This window comes from Eptesicus fuscus, chromosome 12 (genome assembly GCF_027574615.1).
Source record: "Eptesicus fuscus isolate TK198812 chromosome 12, DD_ASM_mEF_20220401, whole genome shotgun sequence".
Lineage (NCBI taxonomy): Eukaryota > Metazoa > Chordata > Mammalia > Chiroptera > Vespertilionidae > Eptesicus > Eptesicus fuscus.
In genome coordinates this window covers 55,206,893-55,229,209 of record NC_072484.1, presented here as the reverse complement: position 1 = coordinate 55,229,209, position 22,317 = coordinate 55,206,893, and the positions used below count along the sequence as shown (strand labels likewise).

The 22,317-nt window shown below is 39.8% G+C and overlaps 1 protein-coding gene across 1 annotated transcript in view; it reads right to left on the bottom strand.

Annotated features, from left to right (window-relative positions):
* The window catches only part of ROCK1 (Rho associated coiled-coil containing protein kinase 1), a 135,618-nt gene that overhangs the window by 16,032 nt on the left and 97,269 nt on the right, over nt 1-22,317 (bottom strand). The window contains exons 20-27 of the mRNA XM_008160185.3: nt 21,606-21,790; nt 19,887-19,956; nt 19,118-19,212; nt 9,155-9,320; nt 8,252-8,345; nt 7,761-7,849; nt 1,821-2,009; nt 51-210 (exon numbers count right to left, since the gene is read on the bottom strand). Of these exons, the coding sequence (XP_008158407.3) occupies nt 51-210; nt 1,821-2,009; nt 7,761-7,849; nt 8,252-8,345; nt 9,155-9,320; nt 19,118-19,212; nt 19,887-19,956; nt 21,606-21,790 (1,048 nt within the window). The remainder of the gene's footprint in view (nt 1-50; nt 211-1,820; nt 2,010-7,760; nt 7,850-8,251; nt 8,346-9,154; nt 9,321-19,117; nt 19,213-19,886; nt 19,957-21,605; nt 21,791-22,317) is intronic.

The window sequence follows — 22,317 nt, the reverse complement described above, 5'->3', positions numbered from 1 at the left end:
TTCCCACGACATTTAAGCAAACTTGAATGAAGTAATAGAAATATTCTTACCTGGAAGGTTTCCATCAGTTTCATCAGCACTAGGAAAACTAGCAACGCTCGTAGAATCCGAAAGGTCCAGAAGTTTAGCACGCAATTGCTCGATATCACTCTCTTTGCTAGCCAACTGCATCTGAAGCTCATTCTTATGTGTACATTCTTCTACCAATTGCTATTTTTGAAAAATACCAAGATGATATAAAGAGTCAAGAATAAATTTCCAACATTAGAAATTAAAAATTGATGGAACTATAAATAAGTAATTGAAAAATTTACTGAAAACTTCATGAATGTTTACTATTACAGATTTTGATCTGACTATACAAAAGGAAGTTCTCTTCCTCAGGAACACATTGTTTGGTTAAGCTCCTTTTCTCCTTGCTTTAAATGAGTATTTTTTTTAAAATACAAAGCATCAAAAAACAAAAAAGAAACACTTGTTAATAGAAAATGCTTTGGGGAGGTTCCAAATGAAATAGTTTAAAGGGTAGAGAAAGCTTCTCAGTACAGTAAGAATTTTAAATGATAGAGTCAATGCTTGGATCTAAATTTAAGACCAGAGACCATGTTCTCAATTTTGTGCTATTAACAATCAAGAACATATCAAAAAATTAAGTTTGACATTCTGATTTCAGAAAAGTGAGTCCTAATTAGAGAAAATAAATATACCAAATATATAAAATATAGCTCCAATAAACCAAAACCTCTATTCCAATTATAGTCACTACGAGAGGCCGAGTGCACGAATTCGTGAATGGGCGGGGTCCGGCCGGCCCTGCCCCAATCGGGCGGATCGGGGCTGGGCCTGTCGGGAGGAGGAGATGGCGGGAGGTTGGCTAGCTGGCCTGCCCCGATCAGGGCCCAATCAGAGCCGGGCTAGCTGGGGAAAGGGGCAGTGGGCGATTGGCCGGCAGGCCCCGCCCCCGTTTGGGGGTGGGGGGCCGATTGGGAGTGGGGCTGGCCATAGAGAGGGGTTGTGGGGGGGTGGGCCGGCTGGACATGCCCCCAAATGGGGTAAGGGGTGCCAATCAGGGAGCCAGTGGCCTGGGGGAGGGGCCATGGGTGGTTGGCCTGCCGGCCCTGCTCCTGATAGGAAGGGGGGCTAACCTGGGGTGGGATCAGGCCAGGGGAGGGGCTTCAGAAGGTTGGCAGGCTGGCCCCGCCCCCTATTGGGGTTGGGGAGTGCAATCAGGGGTGGGCTGGCCGGGGGGGGGGGGGGGGGGGAGGGGCTGCAGGCCTATCGAGGTAGGGTAGGCTGATAGGGGATGGGGCTGGCCTGGGGGAAAGGAAGGGGCATTTGGCCATGTTCTCAACTTTTGATTGGCCCACTCTTGATTGGGGTGGGAAGAGTCCCATCAGGGGTAGGGAGGCAGGGGGGAGGGGCCACGAGGTTGGCCAGCTGGCCCCACCCCCTGATCGGGCGGTTCGCTGGCCACAGTGGGCATCATAGTGACCAGTCGTTATGGTTGTTATGGCTGTGATGGTCACTGGCTTTTTATATATATAGATAATACCAGCCATATCTCAATTTCAGCCTAAAACCAAAGAGTAGATGCTAATGGGTAAAAATTACTCAAGATATAGTGGTTAACAGACAATACAGCATCTTTCTATTTCAAGATCATGGTTCATATTAGGGTAATAATAATCAAATTGTGGAGAGTATAAACCAAAATATGCATTTTTATATGAAAAATCTAATATAAACAAGAATAATATGCATATTCAGCAATAACAATTTAAGAAAATAACCCTCCATGTGCATACACACACAAACCTTACCGCTTGCATGTCATTCAGTTCCTTCTGATGTTTCACTACCATCTGGTTGAATTTCTCTCTTTCTTGGTTGAGTTCCAGTTGTAGCTTTCGATTTTCCTTTTCTTTCTTCCTCAAATCCTGTGTATTAGCTTTCTTTCTATCAATTTTAAAGTCTTTTCGATTCATTATTTCTGCCAACTTGTTAACAGCCTATTGAAATATTAAGATATTATTAGTAAGAATTTCAGTGTAGCCATCCAATTCAAATTTCCACTAAAAATGTATTTTTTTCTTCAAAATTAGGAAGGAGGACTTTTTTGTGCATAAAAATTAGGATAACCTAATGAAAGTTGTGACATGATAATTGGTAGCACAAGTAGCAACAATTACTGACTTATCTCATTGCTCAAATGTAAAAACCAGATAAGCTTGAAAAAGTCATTTAGCATTCAACAATTATCCAGCACTTATTATACTGTATGTAGGTACTCTGCTAGGTACTAGATATAAAGATGGTAAATACAGATATGCCCCAAAGGCATTCTAGTCTGGTGGAGGAGCCAGACAAGTAAGCATTTCAGCAGAGTGGTAAGAAGAAAGAGGCATGTAAGGGTGCTATAGCAGTAGTACCTAACTGAGAGTTGGAGAAGTAGGGGAGGCTTCCTCATGGACCTGCATATGGGTCCACACATGTTTCTTAAGAGACAAAGAGAAGGTGGATAAGCAAAAAAATGGTATGAAGGAGGGGAGGCAAAGATGGCATTACAATTAGAGGAAGCAGTACATGGCAAAAAGGCCCAAGATTCCCTTTGGACAAGTAGGAAAGTAGGTGACAGGGCAAAGTAGGCAGGCCACACTGAGACTCTTTTGAAAGTGAAAGGAAATCCTATCTAATGAAGAGGGAATATGCTAATTGACCCTCACACCCTCGCAAAGATGGCGGTGCCCACAGCCACAAGATGGCAGCACCCAGTCCCCTAAGCCCCACCGGGGCGGCAGGTGCGTGGCAAGAGCTGGCCTGAGGCACAGGCAAGCCTCGGATGGTGGCTGCCCAGCCGCCCAGGGCCGCCCGAGACGCAGGCAAGCCTCGGATGGTGGCTGCCCAGCTGCTCAGGGCCGCCCGAGGCTCGGGTAACCAAGGCCAGCCCAGGCTTGTACTGCCGGCAGTGATAGTAGTAGAGGTGTGATGGGGCATTGCCTTCCCCTGATCATCGTGTGGCCTCCCACCCTTGAGGGCTCCTGGACTGTGAGAGGGAGCAGGCTGGGCTGAGGGACCCCCACTCCAGTGCATCAATTTTCATGCACTGGGCCTCTAGTGTAAATATATAGTTGAGGATAACATCTTTTACAAGATGGAAAAAGATATATTCAAAAGGAGAACTGTTAAAAGCATGTGAAATTAACTACAGAAATTGTAAAACATATGTCATGGAATACCTGTTCCTTAAGTAATCTAATCTAATAAAGAGGGAATATGCAAATTGACCGAAACACCGCAACAAAGATGGCGGCGCCCACAGTGGAGGTGGGGGGGATTTCCGTAACACAAGATGGCTGCGCCCACAGCAGAGGGTGAGTTCCCGGAACAAGCCTTAATGAGCAATCAGCAGGGACCTGAGGATGCGTTGCACTGGGCCGGGGCAGGGGACCTAAGTCTGCGCCCCCAACTCAGTGGGGCTTGACGGGGGACCTCAGGCTGCATCCTCCGCCCCAGCGCTGGGTCGGGGAACCTCAAGCCACATTCCCCGCCCTGGCTCAGGCCGGGGGACCTCAGGCCGTGCCCACCCCCACCCCCGGCCTGGGCCAGGGGACCTCAGGCCACACTCCCCACCCAGTGGGGCTTGATAGGGGACCTCAAAGCATGCTCCCCGCCCCAGCCCAAGCCAGGGGACCTCAGGCCATGCCCTCCGCCCCGGTGCTGGGCCAGGGGATCTGAGGCCACGCCCCTCGCCATGGCACCGGGCCAGGGAACTGAGGGTGCACCGGAGGACCTGAGGCTTCCCCCCCACCCAGTGCTGGGCTGGAGGACCTGAGGCTGCACCCCCCCACCCAGCTGGGCTTGACAGGGGTGGGGCCGGCTGGGTCTGGGTATTGCGTGATTTCAAGGCGTGCATGGGTGGGCGGGGACTTGACTCTGGGTCCCGCAGCGCACCACAGCCTCTGACAGGAGAAAGATTTTCATATACATTTTACTAATTTTCTTTCATCTCTGACGTTTCTATTATAGTGAAAGGGCAAATAGCAATATTAAAATATTTCCTCTAATTAATTCTCTTTTAATATGCATGAATTTGTGCACCGGGCCACTAGTGCTAAATAAAAGATTGTCCATTAACATAGAAAAAAGAAGTCCTGAGAAACCAAGATGGCGGCATAGGTAAACACCTCAACTGCTGCCTCGCACAACAATTTCAAAACTACAACTAAAAGACAAAATGAACATCTTCCAGAACTACAGGAAGGCTGGCTGAGTGGAAATTCTACAACTAGAAGGAAAGAGGAAAGAAATCACACTGAAACTCAGAGGAGCTGCAGGAGGCAGAGGTACTGAAACATACGCGGAGAGGACTGGCAACGGAGTACGCGGCTGGCTTTCTCAAGCAGGAGGGAAACAAAAGCTCCCGACTGCACTGAACTCCAGTTCCAGGCGAGACTCTGGGGAACCAGACTCATTCGGGGAGAAACTGGACTGTCCGGCAGCGGGCGGAACTTGAGGGCAGCTTTCTCTCAGAGGTGCTGGCCGCGATTACTACAGGACACTGAGACCCAGGGGCCTATTAGGGCAGGGCTGACGGGAAACCAATGCTGTCTGCTCCGCCCATCCAAGCTGAGCACAGAGGCTTTTGCAAGTCTTGTCTCATAAGGCTGTCTCCAGCACAGAAGTTCTCTCAGCGTAGACACAGCTGATGCTCACAGCCAATTGGCCTGGAGGTCAATTCCTCCCAGTGATACCAACAACAATCAAGGCTTAACTACAACAAGACAGTGCACACAGCCCACAAAGGGGTGCACCAAGTGTGTCCACCTCAGGTAACTGGGGAGGCTGAGTCACTGGGCCCTATAGGACACCTAGCACACAAAGCCACTCTATTAACTCAGGGAAGCAGCCAAAATGTGGAGACAAAGAAACAGATCACAAATGAAAGAAATGTAAGAAAGCAAACAACTGAATATAGAGTTCAAAACCAGGGTTATAAGGTTTTTCAAGAATTTTCTAGAAAAGGCCGATAAATTTAGCGAGTCCCTCGAGGATATGAAAAAGGACCAACTAGAAATTAAGCATACACGGACTGAAATAAAAAATATTATACAGAGATCTAACAGCAGACTAGAGGATCGCAAGAATCAAGTCAAAGATTTGAAATACAAAGAAGCAAAAAACACTCAACCGGAAAAGAAAAAAGAAAAAAGAATCCAAAAATATGAAGGTAGTGTAAGGAGTCTCTGGGACAACTTCAAGTGTACCAACATCCAAATTATGGGGGTGCCAGAAGAAGAGAGAGAGCAAGATACTGAAAACCTATTTGAAGAAATAATGACTAAAAACTTCCCCCACCTGGTGAAAGAAATAGACTTACAAGTCCAGGAAGCCCACAGAACCCCAAACAAAAGGAATCCAAAGAGGACCACATCAAGACACATCATAATTAAAATGCCAAGAGCAAAAGACAAAGAGAGAATATTAAAAGCAGCAAGAGAAAAACAGTTACCTACAAGGGAGCACCCATACGACTGTCAGCTGATTTCTCAACAGAAACTATGCAGGCCAGAAGGGAGTGGCAAGAAATATTCAAAGTGATGAATAGCAAGAACCTACAACCTAGATTACTCTACCCAGCAAAGCTAGCATTCATAATTTAAGGTCAGATAAAGAGCTTCACAGATAAGAAAAAGCTAAATGAGTTCATCACCGCCAAACCAGTATTATATGAAATGCTGAAAGGTATTCTTTAAGAAGAGGAAGAAGAAGAAAAAGGTAAAGATAAAAATTATGAACAACAAATACATATCTATCAACAAGTGAATCTAAAAATCAAGTGAATAAAAAAATCTGATGAACAGAATAAACTGGTGAATATTAGAATCAGGGGCATAGAAAGGGAGTGGACTGACAATTCTGGGGGGGAAAGGGTGTGGGGGGTGCAGGAAGAGACTGGACAAATAACATACACCTATGGATGAGGACAGTGGGGGGGGGGGTAAGGGCAGAGGGTGGGGTGGGAACTGGGTGGAGGGGAGCTATGGGGGAAAAAAGAGGAACAATTGTAATAATCTGAACAATAAAGATTTATTAAATTAAAAAGAAAAAAAGAGAAAAGAAGTTCTAACCACTATCATTGCCATGTAGATAAGGTTCCATCTAGGATGAGGAGCTCTCGAATAATTTAATGCAGTAAAAGCTTACTTCATTAAATTTATAAATGAATATTTGTTTTTTTCTAATCATAAATCTAACATATTATAAAAAAATCAAATACAAAGATATACTAATATTATGAAGGAAGTGGAAAGCCCTTGTTATAAATATCATCCCCTCAAAGACCATCTCTGCTAAAGCCTTCTCTTTTCTTTTATTCTTCTGGGTATATATCCTTCTAGATGTTTCTCTGTATATAAGTAGATTACATATATATGTAAACCTACTTCATTTATTTTCTGTGGCTCCTTTGCATTCCACTGTATGGATGTATCATGATTTATTAATAGTATGAGTGATTGGTTATTTCTATTTTTTCACTCTTAAAGCATGTAAATAAACTTTCCCTACATTCATTGGTGCCAAAGCTGAGTATCATCTCATTTAAATCTGCCCATTTGACTGTCAAAAAGATACCTCATTTTAATTTCTATTTCTTTATTATTGTGGTTGAGCTTTTCAAAGATCTTCACTGTTTCTTTTTCTCTCAAATGTCCCTTTTTTTCTTCTATTAAACTTTTTCTTATTTGAAGTTGTTCTTTATATATTTATCTATATTTTCTGTAAATATTCTTCCTAGTTTTTTTCCAACTTAAACTGTTTTGGGCTCCACTGACCTATATTTTTCTGTAATAAATGTCAACCTTTTTCTTTATGCTCTGTTTGGTATAAAGGTAAGAAAAACCTCCACTGAAAAATTTTCAACAGATAAAAAGTTTTTGGAAGATTAGTTGCAACATAAAGGATTATTAAGAGGGAGAGTGCAATAGTGGTAGAAAATATTTATTTTACTGTAAAAATCAACTGAGGTACACAGTATCTTAAAAGAATTTAAACTATTGAATACCTTTATAAAATGACAGGATATTAAGTTTTAGTGTTAAAAAATCTGATTTAGCTGCAGCATTAAGTACAAAGTAGTATATCCACCCCTATAGTTTCTTATTTATTCCCAATTCTTCTCTCTTGGCTTCAGTCAATGTTTTCCCTTCATTAAATTTTACAACTGTAAATTAGAGTCTTCTGTACAATCTAAAATATTCTTTCTAGTCAAATGACTAGACAAACTAGCTTTCTTAACTCAACTGAAATCCTATTTCCTGAATAAATCTTCTTTATTTAATGAAGAAAAACTATTGCATTATTTGTTCCAATGAAAAGCCTGACTCTTATACCCTCATTTTTTTTGTTTTTTTAATCCTCACCCAAGAATATTTTTTCTTCAATGATTTTCAGAGAGAGTGGAAGGGGAGGAGGGGGGAGGGGAGGGAGAGAGAGAGAAAACATGGATGTGAGAGAGACATATCTATTGGCTGCCTTCCACATGCACCCCTGCTGGGGTTGGGAAATCTGCAATTGAGGTGTGTGCCCTTGACCAGGAATTGAACCCAAGACTCCTTGGTCCATAGGCTGACGCTCTAACCACTGAGCAACCAGTCAGGGATTATGCCCTCAGTTTTAAGAAAAAGTGCATAAAAAGCAAATATTAACTTCTGAATATTCTATACTCAAATACAAACATGGAAAAGACTGAGCACATGTACCTGTGTTTTAAGAGTTCGTTCTGTACTGATATTCTTTTCAAAGGCAGCCTTAAGATTACTGATCTCCTCCTCTTTCTTCTGTTTATAATCTGTCAACAATTTATATAAAATGTTATTGTATGGCATTACTTTAATTTCTGCACTCCATATCAGCAATGTAATACAAATAAATAATACAATAATTAATAAATAATAATACAAAAATAAACTCACATACTCACAACTGTAAAACTACTTTTGCCCACCCCATATAATCACTGTGAAAGAATTCCTCCCTTCCCCATTGAGTTAACATATCCATCACCTCACAGATTTACCTTATTTATTTTTTAAGAGTGAGACTATTTAAGTTCTACTAAAATAATTCTTAAGGCTAAAGAAGTTATTAACATATGAAAACAAACATTTCTAAAACATAATGTAAACAGCTAAAGATTTACTCTGAACGGATTTAATGTTATGCTTAAAAAAACAACAACAACCCCACATACCTTCCTCTGATTTCCTCATTTTATCAGTGAGCTCTTCATTTTCTTTTCTTAATAATTCAACATCTTTGGTTAGCATGCTGTTCATTTCCTCAAGCTAAACAAAGCACACAAAAGTTTAAGCTATAATCTCTTTGCTAGTCTTATATTTAAAGCAATAACCTTAAAAAAAAATACTTTCATTTTTCCCTAAATGAAAACAGATCTGTCACTGCTTAGCTATAAATATGCCTGGTTTCCAGTTTAAAATATGTAATTATAATTAAATTAAAATAGTTAAAAACATTGTTAGCTTCCAAAAATTATTCCAGAGAGAGTGTGTGTGTATGCTTGCAAATACACTTACATATACACATGAAGAAAAGGAAAATATTGTAATAGAAAGAAAACTAGACTGAAACTAGAAAATTTCCATTTAGTTTTCTAGCTTTGTGATCCTTCTGAGTCTCAGTTCCTTCACCTGAATGATAATGAACATGACAATTTAAAATGTTTGATTGATTACTTTTAGGATTTTATTCATCACTCTATGTAGATTATTTAATTTAATCTTCATAAGAATTCTGAAGAATATTAGTATTTCTATTTTATAGATGAAGAATCTGAGGCTTGGAGAAGTTAATCAGTTCCAATGTATGAAAATAATACAATAAATTAACTTAAACTAAGCATTTCTTCACATAAAATATTTTAACATCTACAGCCAAAAGGAGAAAAAAAAAATCCCCAATACAATGAATACCATTTCAATCCCTAATAATTCTTTTGAGTTACATAAACTATTTTATACATGAATACAGATTGACCACTGTAAACATGCATGCACACACACTCACATGCTAAACTTTAAGATGTAACCTATTTTTATTTAAAATTTTAGTCATATAACCTCTTATCACCACTTACCCGACTAACAGTGTGATCTTTATCTGTAATCTCTTGTCTATTTCTTGAGGCAGCTTTCTTGCTTTCTTGGGTCAATTCAAAGTACTGTTCTTCTAAAAGCCCTCGAGCCAACTGCTCAGACTCAGCTTTTGTTTCCGCTAGATCCAGCTGAGTAGCAAGAGTTTCTCTGCAATACATTTATAAGAGAAACAGATACAAATAAACTCTTCACTACTGCACAGTGATTGCCATGAACATTCTTATAGTTCACGAAATCACGCGAGCTGGTATGTCTTCTCTCAAAGGGTGACTGAGCTCAAAATCAACTCTTCTAGAACCTGAGATTTAGCACATCTTTCATCCAACTACTACTAGAGAACCTGAGCCATCCTTTTTTTTTTTATTGACTTTTTTAAATAAGGAGGAAGGGAGGGAGGGAGGGAGGGAGGAAGGCAAGGAATGGGAGGGAGGGAGAAAGGGAGGGGAGGAGGGAGGAAGGTATGGGAGGGATGGAGGGAGAAGCAAACATCGATATGAGAGAGATACATTAATTAGTTATCTCCCACATTGATTAGTCACCTGCCATATGTGCCCCGACCGGGGATTGAACCCAAAACCTAGGTATGTGCCCTGACCAGGACTCGAAACCACAACTTTTTGGTGTATCGGATGACACCCCAACCAACTGAGCCACCTGGCCAGGGCAGTAAAGAACTCTTTAATGTTTAATAATCAATAATTTGCTATTGTGCTTAACTAAGAAAAGATAATAAAGCAATGGCAAGTAGTCTACTTTTGAAAAGGAATTTGTTGTGGATTTGGAATGGAAGGTAGCACAGGGGAAAAGTCATTGGCTTGTAAATCAGGAGGCCAAACCTTAAGCCCTTATCTCTGTTCTTCCCTCTCTCCCCCCTTTAATCTTTATTATTGAAAGTATTACATAGTCCTCCTTTTTTCCCCATTAACCTCCTCCAGCCTGCTCACCCTTATCCCTGTTCTATCACTAACTAATTGACAGGGACACTGGACAAGTTCCTTACACTTCCTGGAACTCAAGTTAATCACCTCTGTAAAATAAGAGGGTTAAACTAAAGTATTTTTGAGGTCCCTCCCAGCTCTGAAATTCAATGAGATTATAAAGTCTTATGAAAAGATTTACAAACCACTATAACCTATTCTGGGAAAACTCCTTGAGAATTACACTTTTAAGTCTTCAGAACTGACAATCAGATCAGGACCAGAGATCACTTCAGTTTGCCTGATCTTTTTTCCCAAAGAGCCTCTCTTCTATAAGCTCTTCTGGTCATGATTGTGCCCTCTGTATATATCAGGCTCAATAAATGTTTGCTAAATGAATGCCTTCCACCTGTTTTCTACTAAGAAAGTGATGCAAATCTGAATTTTGTCTCAGGCCTAAGGAGAAAGTCATACTGTAATAACTAAAAAATCCTAATATATAGAGAGCCAGATGCCATCACGACCGAACAGACGACCGGTCACCATGAAGTGCATGGAGCACCTCTCGGTCCCCCCTACCCCCGGCCCCCGAGCCACTCGCCATGAAGGGGGGGGGGGGTGGTGGCGGGCGGGACTGGGGGCTGTTGAGTGGCGGTGGCTGTGGCAGCGGGCTGCTTTGCAGGACGGCAGTGAGCTTAGCGGAGCAGTCACTGGGCAGCAATGAGTTTCGCAGAGCAGTCGCGGGGCGGGGGGAGCTTCACGGACTGTCCAGCAGCCATCTTCGTGGGGCAGCAGCAAGCTTCGCAGAGCAGTCAAGGGGTGGGGGGAGCCTCGTGGAGCAGTCGCAGGTGGGGGGAATTTTGCGAAACAGTCAAGGGGCAGGGGGGAGCCTCGCGGAGCAGTGGCGGGGGAATTTCACGGAGCATGGGGGGTTGGGGGAGTCTCGCGGAGCAGTGGCAGAGTGGGAGAAGCCTCACAGAGCAGTCAAGGGGCCATGAGCATCACGGAGCGGCCTGGGACGGGAAGCTTTACGTAGCGTCGCAGGGCGGCAGAGGCCAGCAACGGAGGCCAGGCTAGGCCTAGGAACCCTAACCACACACGATTTTGTGCGTGCTGGGCCTCTAGTATATATATATTCTTTCATTTGTTCAACAAATATTTATCTGAACACTAGCATGTGCCAAACACTGTTCAAGGAATTAAGGCATGCAGCAGAAATACAGTTGCTGGTCTTAGAAAGCATACATTATTAGGGTGATACAGACAATTTATCAAAATGAAGTAATATACAGTATGCCAGAGAAGAATAAAAAAAAAAAAAAGATGGAAGAATGTGGTTGCTACATAAAATGTGGTCATTATTTTGAAGTCCTTTCTGTTCAGATGCATTTGAGAAGAGATATGAAATAAGAGAGTAAGCCATGTAGGTAGCTGGGAATACAGTGTTTGGGCAGAGGAAACATCTAATAACAAATGCCCTAAGGTTGGTCTGAAGAAAGCTAATGTGAATAGAATGAGAGATGGGTGAAAGTTGTGAGAGACACAGCAAGAGAAGGGGCAGGGGGATGGTGGAGAGAAGAACAGACATTATAAGCCTTTCTACAACAACAAAGGGACTTTGGCTTTTATTCTGTGTTCTATTTTTTAAATTCTGGCTGGTGGACTAAGATCAGACACTAGGGGGACAATGGCAGAAGCAGGATACCAGTTAGGAAAGTGTTGAAATAATCAAGATTAGAAATGGCATTCTGGATCAGATTGGTAAATGGTACAAATGAGTGATCAGATTCTGGACATATTTTTTAGTTATAGTTAGGAGAACTTATTGATGGACTGCATGTAGAATCTTAAAAAAAGAATCTAGGATGATTTCAAGTAGTTGACTTAAATAACTAGGAATAATAGAATTGCTAATACTGAAATGGAAAAGACAGGGAGGAGCAGGTAGGCAAGGTGAGAGAATCAGTTATTTTTTCTGGACATGTTACATGTGAGCTGCTTATTAAGTACTCAAGTGGAGATGTCAAATAGACAGCTGAATATACAAGCCTGGAATTCAGGGGAGAATATACTAGTACACTGATGCTATTTAAAGTTATGAGGCTGGATAAGAACAAGTAGGGATGCTCCCTTGGGTCCTCCAAACTTTAAAGGTCTCAGAGATGGGAAGGAACAAAGGAGCAAGGAGGTTGAGAAACAGTAGCCAGTTCAATAAGAGGAAAATACCCGTGAAGTCACAAAGCCAAGTGAAGAACTTTTGTCAAGAGAGAGTAATCAATCAACTATGTCAATTGCTGCTGTTAAATAAGGACTCAGAATTGACTATTGTATTTAACTTTAGGAAGTTCCCTGTGACCTTGAGAAGGGTTGTTTTAGTAGAGTGAGTGCAAATATCTGACTGAAGTAAACTAACTCAATGGGGGAAGAGGACCTGAAGAGAAATGGTATGCCCCTTTCAGGAAGTTTGCTATAAAAAGAAACAGAAAAATGAGAGGATAGCTGGAAGTAGATATGCAGTTAAAAGATGGTGTTGTTTTTTTAAGGAGGTATTAGTCTGTAGATTTAAAGAACAACAGGAATGATTATAGAAAGAAAAAATTGATTTAGGAAAGATAAGAGAATTACTGGAGTAATATTTATAAGTAGACAACAAGCGATAGGATAAAAGGGCTACCTTTAGGTAAAAGCACATTTTGGCCATTTACATCAATTAAAAGGAAGGCAGGAGTTAAGAGGTACAGATGTAGATAGGTTAGTAGAAATGGTGATGAGGGAGAGTAGATGTTCTCCGACATCAAGGAAGCAAGACCATTTGCTAAGGATGAGGAAAGGTTGTTGAAGATCTGAAGAGAGATATAAAATAGTTGTCTAGAAGAGTAGGTTAATTAATATATTAGGTAAAGATAGGAAATATTGCCACTGGTAAACCTATGAATAATAAGGGTGGTTCTGTGCTATTAAATTACAGGCTTCAGGTGGATAACGTTCTCATTTGGAGTTACCACTTGACATCAAATTCAGAATAAAGTACTGAAGTTATTCATTAAAATGCAAGAAAACCTATTTATCCCAAATTATATTTCTATATAATATTGCAAAAGAAAGCAAAAAATGATAAGGTGCTTTAGGATAAAATTATCTGTAACTATTTTCATCCAGGCTTTCTTCACAACTCTCCATAGTGACAGACCTGTCTTTACTGATGTTTAAGGCCAATCTCTCATCTTCCTTCCCCATCTCCTTAAAGAACTAGAATAATTCCCGATTCTTCTGGGTTGTAAGACTATAGGCAGGGGCTTTGTTCTTGTTCACTGATATATTCCAAATGCCTATAAAAGTCTCTGGCTCACAGAAAGTGCTCAGAAATTTTGTTTGAATCAAAGAATAGATGTGCAACTTTCCCACTCTGATTTCCTTCCCATATCTTATTTAAATACTAGAGGCCTGGTGCACGAAATTCATGCATGGGAGGGGGGGGCCCTCAGCCTAGCCTGCACCCTCTTCAATCTGGGACCCCTTAGGGGATGTCCGACTGCAAGTTTAGGCCCAATCGATTGGGCCTAAACTAGCAGTCGGACATCCCTCTCACAATCCTGGACCGCTGGCTCCTAATTGCTCACCTGCCTGCCGGCCTGATCGCCCCTCACTGCCTCTGTATGCCAGCCTGATTCCTCCTAACTGCACCCCATTGCCAACCAGGTCGCCCCCAACTGCCCCCTCCCTGCCAGCATGGTCGCTCCTAACTGCCCCCCCCCCCGTTGGCCTGGTCACCCCTTACTGCCCCCCCCCCCGCTGGCCTGGTCACCCCCAACTGCCCCCCCGGCCGGCCTGGTCACCCACAATTGCCCCCCCCTGCTGGCCTGGTTGCCTCCAACTGCCCCCCCTCCTGCCGGCCTGGTCGCCTCATGCAGCCTGCTTATTCAGTCATTTGGTCGTCCCTCACTAAACCCCCTGCTGGCCTGGTCACCCCACACAGCCTGCTCGTTCAGTCTTTTGGTCGTCCCTCACTAACCCCCCTGCCGGCATGGTCGTAGGCAGCCATCTTGTGAGGGCATGAGGGTCAATTTGCATATTACCGCCTTATTATATAGGACTAGAGGCCCGATGCATGAATCCGTCAGCCTGGCCTGTGCCTTCTCACAATCCTGGACCCCTCGGGGGCAGTCCAAAACCCCCTGAGGGATGTAGTAGTGCGCAAAGTGGCAGGCGGCTAGGGAAGAGCCTGAGCCTGGGCCAGGTGCCACACCGCTCCCGCTCATCCCGGCCCTGGTGCACCTGCTGCCGCCACTGCTTGGTAGCACTGCTGCAGAGGCAGGAGAGGCTCACACCTCTGCAGCTGCGTCGCCACCTGTGAGCTCGGCATCTGGCACCCATTGGTCAGTTGAGTGGTGCTCCTGCTGTCGGAGTGTACTGACTACCAAGGGGGCAGCTTCTGCATTGAGCATCTGCCCCCTGTTGATCAGTGCACGTCATAGCGACGGGTCAAACGGTCAACCGGTCGCTTAGGGTTTTATATATATAGATGCTCAAATTTCTGCTATCTTTAAAAAGAAATGGCTCTCCTTCACACTCTCCTTTAGCTACTGCTCTATCTCCTTGCCTTAACAACCACGTTTTCTTGAATTCTTAATTTAACAAATATTTATTGGGCATCCACAATGTTCTAGTTGCAATTCTAGGTGCCAGGCATATAGCAATAGATTAGAATTCAGAACAAAACATTTGAAAATTCTTCCAATATTGAGCTCAATTTGGTGGAAAAACAATCAAGAAAATAAGTAAGCAAGTTCTACAATACAGTAGGAGGCAATAACTGCTACAGAGGAAAATAAAATGGAAGAAAGAACTGGGGCTGTAATATAATGGGTTGGTGTGGGGGACATTTGCAATTTTAAAAAGGTATTCAGGGAAGGGTTCTCTGTGATGACATTTAGACCAAGATCTGAAGAGGGTAGAGGAACAAGCCATGTAGATAGTCAAAGGAAACTGTTCTATCTAGGCAGAGGGAAAAGCAAGTTCAAAGGCCCTGAGGCAAGAGTGTAACTGACAGGTTTGCTAAATAGTAAGGTCAATGTAGCTGTTATCTACACACTGTCTCTACTTCTATTTTTCCCATTTGTCTCAATCCACCTTAATGTAGTATCTATTCTCATCATTATTTAGGAACTGTTCTCACCAAGGTACCTAACAACCTTAAATATAATGGAAAATTTATTTTTTCTTGACATTTCTGAGTACTTGGCACTTTAAATCATTTTGTCTTTTTTTGAAATATTCTATTCCCTATTGTTTGTGATATCCTCACTGTGGTTTTCTCCTTGTATTACTGGTGACTTTTTACTTTCCCTTCTTCTGCCTAGTACTTAAGAGTACAGGAAAGAGATATCTGTCCTCAGCCTTTAAGTCTTCTAATCATACACTAGGGGGTTACAACTTACTGCACGGGGCCAAATGAGTCTACATAAGTGCCCCCTTACCTCCCTCCAGACACACACACTCAAAATACATTTGGGCCAACATTTTGTATAAAAATTGAGATTCTTGGCTTCTCTTAAAAAAATCAGATCTTGAAATACTGGATCAGTGTTACCATGTGGCAACAAGTGGTGGAAACTGGGACATAAACTCTTCATTTTGTTATCATCATTGCAACTCACACAACGAATGTACCATACTTAGACCCAACTAATTTCAACCCAGCTAAATGTATGGATGGTATCATAGGCTCATGAGTTTATAAACTCTGATATACATAATTATCTTAACAAATGTCATCTAAGTGGTTTCAGTATGCAAGGATTGTCAAATCAGCTTCAAGCCCTTATCTTTTCTCTGAGTTCTGAAGCAGTAAACGCAACTCTCTGGTATCCATTTCTCTTTGGACATCAATAGGCACCTCAAACTCAATAGGTCTGAAATGGAAATAATATCGTCTCCCCTCTTTTCACAATTTGGCGTTCCTTAACTCTGGTACTAGCATTACCATCAACACAATTACTCTGGTCAGAAACTTGAGAGTCGACCTGAAATTTTCCCTAATCTTCACCCCCACTCATCCAAATTCACAAGTCCTACTATTTCTACTTTCCTATTTTTCCCCATGCACTTGCCTCTTCTTTTATTGTTAACTTCAACTGTAATTTTACATCTAGATTACTTCAATGGCTATATAAGTGTACACCTTATATCTACCCAACTTTGACTCACTCCAATTCATTCTTTACTCTAAAAAGTGGAGCTTTCTAAAACACCATCTTGTCAATCCCTAGCTTAAAATTTTCATTCATTCATTCATTCAATATTTATTGAATACTTATTCTTTGCAAGGCCTTAAACTAGGCAATGTAGATATGCAACAGAACAACAGAAGCAAAACTTCCCAGTCTTCAATGTTTGATAATTCCAAATGCCTTAGCATGACACACAACGTACTTTGTAATCTGACTCAGGTTTTTCTCTCTAGTATTACCTGTCACCAACTGTCTCCCTACTTGTAAACTAAGCTATTTGCTGTTGTCCAAATCACAGATTGGCTTTTGCCTATACTTCTCCCTTCCCCATTCCCTGGCAAATCCTTCTTTTTCTTAGTTGTCACCTGGAAAATGTTCTCTGAATCCCACATGGCATGATGAGGTATATACCTTCAGTATGTTCCAATAGCACTTTGTCATAGTCATCAACATTAATTGTATCTGTCAGCCTAGATTCTGAAGCACTTGAAAATGAAAACGATAACTTACTAATAATTATATCACTGGCATGAAGGACTGTGGTTAACATAATAGTAATGATAAATATATTTCTATTAAATAGATCAAACAGGGGCAAACATGTCAATCCTCTAAAACAATACAGCACACAGTAGATTGGGTACTCCTATCATAGTAAACGCACACAACCTGGGATCACATATTACACCGTGAACACCATACAAATGATAGGCTACTACCATCACCATCACAGGGACTAACCAGGAAACGTAACTCTCTACCTACTTTAGACTCCATCTAATATGTTAAGGATCTAAGCACTGAATGTCAATATTACTAACAACACAAATAGGAAGCTAGACATTATAAAGTCATATATGAGGCAGTCTTGTCCCCTCTAAAGATCAGATTTGAATCTGATTAAGCCTCCAGATTAGGAATGTCCAATTAAATTTTCTATAATGATGGAATGTTCTACACTTGTGCTGTCCAATATGGTAGACACTAACCACATATAGACTATTAAGCACCTGAAATGTGGCTAGTACAATGATGAACTAAAGTTTTAATTTTATTTAAATGAATTAAACTTTTTAATTTTTTTTTTTATTGATTTTTTACAGAGAGGAAGAGAGAGGGATAGAGAGTTAGAAACGTCGATGAGAGAGAAACATCGATCAGCTGCCTCTTACACTCCCCCTGCTGGGGATGTGCCCGCAACCAAGGTACATGCCCTTGACCGGAATTGAACCCGGGACCCTTGAGTCCGCAGGCTGGCGCTCTATCCACTGAGCCAAACCGGTTTCGGCTAAATGAATTAAACTTTAAATTTAAATGGCTACATGTGGCTAGTGGCTACCACACTGGACAGCACAACTATAAATTTAACTACTGAATTGTAGGAAACATAGAAAGAGGATGAAAATATTCAATTAACTATGGAAATGAAATCAACAAAATCACAACTGAGGAAAAATATATAGGATAAATAATCCATTCTTTCAACAAATAACTGTGATACTCTTGTGGTGGGAAGAAAGATGATACTCTTGTAGTGGGGAGGAAAAAAGATATAATTAGAGAGGGGATATAGTGGAATTCTGTGGTGGAGATCAAAGTTCCATCTCTTCCATGGGTAGTAGTTATAATGATATTTATCATATAATTCATAAAACTATGCATGTTTTATTATTTTATGTATTTGTTTGCTTCAACATTAAAGTTAAATTTTTAAAATTTCTTTCAACTCCAGCTGGTTTGGCTCAGTGAATAGAGTGTTGGCCCTTGGACTAAAGGGTCTCAGGTTTGATTCCTCAGGTCAAAGGCATATACCTGGGTTGCAGGCTCGAATCCCAGCCCCGGTTGTGGGAGGCAACCAATAGATATGTCTCTCTCACATCAATTTCTCTGTCTCTCCCCATCCCTTCCACTCTCTAAAAAAATCAAAGGAGAATATCCTCGGGTGAGGACTAACAATAAATAAATAAATAAATAAATAAATAAATTAATTAATTAATTTCAAATGTGGTTATATGAAAAGAGAATATAACAATGTCAGAAAACTAGTTCCAGTGTCTGTTCTGACACTAGCTATGAGAAGTAATTTCACTTAATTAGCTTTAAAGGTCTTCTCTTTCTAAGGCACATATGCAATAAAAATTAACCGTCATAATAGGTTAATTTCAAATGAGGAAGAATTTAAATACCTTTATGTAACATAAAATTACTTGTGAGTACAGCATGAACTATTGAACTATTTATATACAAAACAAGGAATCCAATGAACAAAATTAACAGATGAATAAAATAGAGCCAGAGTCATGGAAATATGGAAAAGACTGACGAATCTCAAAAGAAACAAAGGAGGGGAGGTGGGAAGAAGTTAACCAAAGAACTTACATGCATATATGCTTTACCTATGGACACAGACAATAAGGTGGTGAAGGCCTGGGGCAGGATGGGAACTGGGTGCAGGGGGGCAATGGAGGAAAACGGGGGGATATCTATAATACTCTCAATAATAAAGATTTAAATAAAATTAAAAAAAAGAAAATTAAGAGACCCTTGAAAACAATTTACTGTCCCAGTTTAGTGAATCTCTGTACAATTGCTACAGTGTTAATGTACAAAATTATCTTTTTCACCATAAAGGTAAACGTTAGCCTAAATCTAGTTAGATTTGTTTTGAATGAACCCAACATGATTTGCTATACCATCGCCATCAGAATAATGGCACATCTACTATCTATCTTTAAATTTTAAGTTAAGAATGTTTTGTTGTAATACTGAGTCTTGTTCTAAAGTAAAATAAACATACTTCTCATTTTGTAGTTCCTGTATTTTCTTTAAGTTTTCTCTGTTTTTTTCTTCAATTTCTTCCTTCAGTTCCTTTACCTGGGTTTTATAAAGTGTCTGCAAAACAAGTGATAAGAAAAAAAATAAGTGTTTATAGTGGGTTAAAAAGAGTTGGTAGTTTCTTATAAAGTTAAATAACTAACAGATGATCCAATAATTCCACTCCCAAGTATTTAAATGGTAGAACACAAGTTTGGTAACCAAAAGAAACAAACAAAAAATTCAGAGGCTTCAATAGAGCCTCAAAGCTGTAAATGCTCATCAATGGTAGTAGCAAAAATAACTTGGCCTGTAAAAAATGAGTTAGAGTGACTACTTTGGAGAAAAAGCAAAACAGATGCATAAAATGCATATAGAGCCAAACAGGAAAAATCTCTTGAACAAATGTATGTATGCAGACTACTGTAATATGCCTACATGAACCACATGTGATAATACGAGCACTCTAAACCACCTGAACTTGCTACCAGGTGGACAGAACCCTTAACAAAAAGTCTCATATGGAGCTCTAGAGTTTGATGGCAATTCTGGAAATATCTGCACAAAATGGTCATTTCTTTACAACTTAACAGACCACAAACTCAGATTGAGATGAAATGTAGAAATAGTGATATAAAAGGGAGAAAACGCTTTATAATCATTTAAAAAAGAATCACAGTTCACATTAATAATCTAAATATCTTGTTTTAAGTCAGGTTTTGAAACAGTCTAATGTTAAAAATGATTCTCACCGAGAAATATTGTTCAGCTTCAAGTTGATCTTGTAGTTCCCGCATCTGTCCTTCATTTCCTCTATATTGTCTTCAGACAAAAAAGAAAATAGTAAACACATGCTCCTATTTATAGCAGACTTTATATTATTCTTTGTTTCATCAAGTTGCTAAAATAATAAAGGTTTACTAAAATGACCTTTGTTTTACAAAATCATACTTCATTACACAGTATTACTTTAATATTTATATTTGGTTAGATCATACTGTCTGGTTCCATTTTGCTCCTTATAAAATGATGTTATGCAAAGCAGAGGGAACCCTTTTCTAACGAAGATCACTTTAGGGAGATTATTAGTTGTGGATCAATGCAAATTACACAAATAAAAATGATTTTTTGAGGTAAATTTTTGTAAAGAAAAGCATTTTTAGGGATACATTTAAAGTGTCTTATGTGGTAAGTAAACCATTAAAAACAAAGGACATACAATACTTAGTATATAATAACAAATCAGTACTATATATTATGACCAATTAAAAAAAAAAGGCAGGGGGAGGTGGGTAGAAATGAATAATAATCAGGTAAGGAACAAGAAGGGAGAAAAGAAACACAGACAACTAACTACATATATAGAATATGTATGTTCGTGGTCTGTTAAGTTCGTGGTCTGTTAAGTTGTGTGTGTGTGTGTGTGTGTGTGTGTGTATACACACACACACACATACATACATATATACACAACTGGATAAAGAGGAATAGACTCAAAAAGACAGTGACACAATGTATCCCACAGATTTTCAAAGATAAACGATTTCACCTGCAGTTGCTAGGTTTTCATATTAGATATTAATAGCTTTGTATTTTCAGTATCTAATAAGGCATATGGTTAATAGAAGGTACATAGCAAATGATCATTGAATGATGAATTAATTTTGGGAGAAGAAAACTACAAAATATATTGCTTGGTGAGAATAGTGGCTCTACAAGAAAATAAGAATTTCACCAGTATAAATCTAATGAAGTCAAAACTGACAATTTTATCCAAGAATCACTGTGCTTTAAAAGAAGATGGCATATGAAGATATAACATAAATTTGGAGGAAATAAACACACATAGTTTGCATATTAAATTTTTGAAGCATGTCCTTATTCAATTTCTGAAAGCAATACTGACACCTTGTTTTGTCTCCATTCCAAGTAAGTGGGCACATCAATCAGATCTCAGAACAGAAGGAGAAAAACAGCACTTTGCATTCTGAGATGAACCAAAGGAAGAAAACAAAACAAACGAATAGAGAGTCATCATGTCTAATTCTAGTCTTTAAAGTAAACCTTGAACATTTCCTATAAGGTACTGAATCCATAATAAAAAGGTCATCCATGGTATTAGAAATTCAAATGTGAAAAAAGATGACTTCTGTGGATATGAAAATCGTGAGAAAATTGTGGAGTTTTCTTCACCATAAACAGACTTACTGTAAAGAAGTAGCTTTAATAATTTCCTTTTTTCTTCCTTGAAATAACTATATTTTTTTAGAAAGTCTGTCCTTCCAAAGACTGAACTCTCCTGTAAAATTTCTTTGCAAGCAAATTACTTTATTTCTAAATGCTTTGTTAAGTCTTCTCTTCACAAATTCTAAGTACATAATCTATACACACATAAAATATCAAACACATAAGCAATGCTGAATACAAAAAAAACAAGAACTTTTTTTTAAGAATGCTCTTTTGAGACTTACTTTGTAAGTTGAGCTAATTCAAATTCTAATAATCTTTTTGCTTCCAATAAAGTATTTATTTCCTGTTTCATCTGCTTTTCTAGACCTTTTAAATTGTCTGCCTCAAATGCTTGAGTCTTCAATTCATTTTGTAACAAGAGTCGCTTATTTGATTCCTGCTCCAATTGCCGAGTGAGATTTTTAACCTATGAATGAGAAAAATGATTGGGATCTTAAATCTCTTTAAACTTATTAGACATTATTTTAAAGAATACAAATCAAATCTCAAGTATAATGCCTTACACAAATAGAGAATATCAACATTCTAAACACTCTCCATTATTCTATGTGTTTATGATTGCAGAATTTACTAAGTCAAATTAATACCCAAGTTTCAGATATCATATCTTAAGGGGGAAAATTTTGGTTTCTTTCTACTCTAACCTATGGAAATTTTGGAAACGAGTACAAATGCCACTTTTGGGGGGAACTTCCTAAGAGGTACTTACATTTATTTACCTGTTCATTCATAAGTGTTTATGCTCATCTATAACCCTCCAAAGTTTTTGAAGTCTTCTTTAACTACCAGATGTGCTTAGTCATAACACTCCTACAGCACTCACTACATCCTCTTTTAAATATATGTCATGCTTGTAATTACTATTTTAATATCTATCTTTCCCTCTGGACTGTAAGTTTCACCAAAGTCAAGACCATATCTCTATTATTCAGT